Source organism: Ctenopharyngodon idella, chromosome 15 (genome assembly GCF_019924925.1).
Source record: "Ctenopharyngodon idella isolate HZGC_01 chromosome 15, HZGC01, whole genome shotgun sequence".
Taxonomy (NCBI): Eukaryota; Metazoa; Chordata; class Actinopteri; order Cypriniformes; family Xenocyprididae; genus Ctenopharyngodon; species Ctenopharyngodon idella.
In genome coordinates, this window is record NC_067234.1 from 11,361,504 (window position 1) to 11,365,368 (window position 3,865).

Below are 3,865 nucleotides of genomic sequence, written 5' to 3' on the forward strand. Positions count from 1 at the left end.
TATTAATCATTGTATAACATCTGTTAAAATCATTTGTAGATTTTCATTAACATATGAATTGAAACTTTACTGACATTTGTAAGCATTTTAATTTACATGAAATAATGATCTGTTAATCATTAGGTAATAAGTTCATTAGTTAACATTAACAAGCACATTATCTCATGTTTCTAGCTATATTGATATGTATTAACTAATGATCTGTTAAGCATTACAAATTATTTGTTAATGATTTATTAATGAAAGTTATTATAAAGTGTTACCAAGTTAGCTCATACACTTGCAAACACACGAAACAAACATCCATATAACCACATATGAAACTGAAGTATAGGTGGGCCACTTACGATGAACTTATTTATTATGTGTTGTACCACCTGTATTATCTGTGTGGTTATCAGTAAATTTTAAGGTAAAAAGCTGATTTTGGTAGTTCAAGTATTAACATTATATCATTAATGAAATTTACATTTTACATTGTAAAATATACAGGCACAGTCATACCGATATGTAATCCTGTAATACCTGAAACATTGTCACTGTATTTTTTACAGTGAATTTCTGGCAACCATAGCTGCCGTTCAAAAAAATTACAGTGCGAGTTCATGATTTCAGTATAACGTAATAGTTCCTATTCATTAAAGTTCTTTTTACAACACATATGTGCCAATACTGTATTCCTTTTTCTTTCTCAAAATTTTTATTTCATTATTTTATTACTTTCTTGGTTCAGGGAGATGCTACATTGAATCAATGATGTTGTCAATGATGTTGCAAGAGTTTACACTGCCTTACTGGACAATTAAAGAAAATGAAATAACGAATAACTTTGATGTAACACTCTTTAGCTAATTATACTGTTGCACTTACACTATCTATGCTATAGCAACTAAAAACACAAACATGACCCCCCCTCCTCAGCAGAGCTAATTAACCCAGACAAAAATGATCAAGTAATTGGTTCATTCTTCCTGGAACAATATCTTCATCTGCGTGTTTGAATGGATGGAATGAGGTCATTACAATATATACAAGGTCAGTGGCTGTATAGTTTGTTGTCTTATTCCTATGGGAGCAGAGATCAAACTCACTGTATATATGTTCCCATTCGAAAGGCTTCAGGTCTTAATGGGGGCCCCTGCTCTACAGTGAATGACCAAACAACAGAGAAACCAAGAAACTCGGGCAGGTATGTTTCCGTGCAGCTGAATCTGAGCAATTATGACCAAAGTAAACACAAAGAAAAATGTATTTTTTTTATGTAAACGTAGGAATGAATGTATATTTCTATTGAAAATAAAATTGTATGACTAAGAATTTTTTTTGTTTTTTAGATAGTTACCAGAAATGTGATTATTGTGATGTTGCGATTTTCCAATTTTAACTTTCAAAAATACATTTTTATTTGTTTTGTTCACAGGTCGTTTAATTTACAAAAAGTACATTGTTGTAGTTACTACCTATGTAGGCAGGATGAGAAATAGCCTGGGTACAAAGTCATGAAGTGCCAATAAGAATGTTCTTGAAAAACCCTTTAGGAAAGGCTGAAACAGGAGAATGTACCAGACAATTGGTGGATATTTTATAGATGATACATTTGCTGTAATTTGGAGTAATTGTTTCTAGTTCCCAATTCATGGAGTAGTTAAATATGTGATAATGGCCATTTAATTTAGAGGTCACAATGTGTTGCTAAACTAAATGGTTCATTTCAAACATGATGTTTATTTAATTCCATCAAGTGATGATAATGGTAATTTTGTACTTACCCTGTAAAATAGGTTGCGACGACCACATTCAGAGTGCCATGATTGAGGAACTCCAAGGAGCCAACATCTCACATACAAATTTCTTATTTATGGGATTTCCAGAGATTTACAAATACAGACGTCTGCTTTTTCTGCCATTTTTTCTAAGTTACATTTTAGTCGTGCTGGGGAATTCTTTGTTGCTTTTTGTGATCAAAAATACAGAAAGTCTTCACTGTCCGATGTACATTCTAGTGTCTGCTTTGGCGGTTGTCGACATCATTGTACCCACTGGCATTATCCCAGCAATGCTTCTTGGCTTCCTCTTTGACTTGAATGAAATATCTTTAACTGGATGTTTGACACAAATGTTTGTTACTCATTTCTTTTCTTCTGTAGAATCCACCATACTTTTAGCTATGGCTTTAGATCGTTTTGCGGCCATTTGCAAGCCATTGCATTACACCGAAATCATGAACTCGTCCATGTTTTTGAAACTGCTTATTTTTACATTGATCAGAAGCGGCGCTATAATGTTTACACTAGTTGTTTTGGCTTCAACTTTGTCTTTTTGTGGGTCTAATGTTATCCATCATTGCTACTGTGACCACATGGCTCTTGTAAGCTTGGCCTGTGATTCAATAAGCAAAAATAATGCAATGGGTTTAGTTGTGATAATCTGTTTTGTGGGGATTGACATATCTGTTATTTTCTTCTCTTATGTGAAAATCTTGCATGTTGTGTTGAGAGCTGCAGCCGGAGAGGATCGTTGGAAAGCCTTTCATACCTGTGGTACACACTTAATGGTTATGATGTGTTTTTACTTTGTGGGTAGTATTACCTTTCTCTCACGAAATCTTCACATTCCAATCCCAATTGATGTTAATACTTTTCTGGGTGTTATGTATATAGTATTCCCTGCAAGTGTCAATCCAATCATTTATGGTGTGCGAACAAAAGAAATAAGGAGTGCTTTACTGAAAATGTTCAAAATAAATATTAATAGAGTTTCCATTGTAAAGGTTTCTGCAATAAAGGTTTAAGTGTCTGTGCAGTCATTCAATTTGACACTTTGTCTATAATATCAGCTACTGAAATAGAAATGTTTGTAGTCCTATAAAGTGTCTTTCAAGTCAGAAATAGTGATCATAACCAATAGACCATGTTAAAGTCTGTTCAACTGTAAGTTTCAGGTAAACAATGGAGAAAACTTTTGGGAATCACCCTTGATTCACATACCAAGTGCTGTTCTGTTCACTGTTGCATATAGTACACTGTAATAAATGGATTAAATGGATACTCTGTAATAAATTGATTTTTTTTTCTTTTTCTATGAAATTAGAGATTCAATGAAAATGAAAATTAAATTCAAAGAAATGGAAACAGTGTGCTTGTAGCTTTAAGATTACATATCTGTCCTGCTAACAATCAAGTTGTTGGTTCACGCCTAAAATGGGGGGATCAGGAAGTAGAGTTAGATAACGAACAATCCAAAAACAATACTGTTTTATTACAGTTAACTGCATATGAACAATACAAAAACAATCCTGTATCATTACAGTTAGGTGCATACAAACAAACCTTCTCATCAGCCTCTTTTCATAAGTAAGATATGGTTTTGGCAAAATGTATTCAGTAGGCTAATTATAATTAGGTACAGTATTTAGTCATTACACTGATGCCCTGAAAGACGCTTAATCCACAGCTTTCTCCAGGATGACTACATTATATCTGCATTTGGTGTATTAATTTTTTGATGAAAGCAGCCTCCTATAAACAACTTTGACTTCTAATATCTGTGCATATTTAGGTTCATTTCATAAGTCCCATGAAAACAACTACAAATTAAATTATCATGACATTTCCTATACATTGTCACTATTTGTTTACATGCGAAGGCACAGGCTGCTAATTTGCTCAAATTCATTATACTCATTATGCTAACTCCAATGGAAGGGCTCTATATTAAGCAGTGACAACAGATTAAATGAGCTCAGGGATCATCAGAAAATCCCACAGTGATCAAGTGTGCAAAGAGAGGGCCAATTATAACCACTCCAAAATTAATTAAATAACCATCTACTGGTTACATCTGCTCATAATTGGCCACTCATGAC

The 3,865-nt window shown here is 33.5% G+C and overlaps 1 protein-coding gene across 1 annotated transcript; it reads left to right on the plus strand.

The window, feature by feature from the left end:
- Positions 1-1,068: 1,068 nt before the first annotated feature.
- Positions 1,069-2,791, plus strand: or55e1 (odorant receptor, family 55, subfamily E, member 1). Its single transcript, XM_051862446.1, is given in 3 exon segments — positions 1,069-1,086; positions 1,089-1,168; positions 1,771-2,791. Coding segments are annotated over 3 exon segments (1,119 nt in total).
- Positions 2,792-3,865: the final 1,074 nt, after the last annotated feature.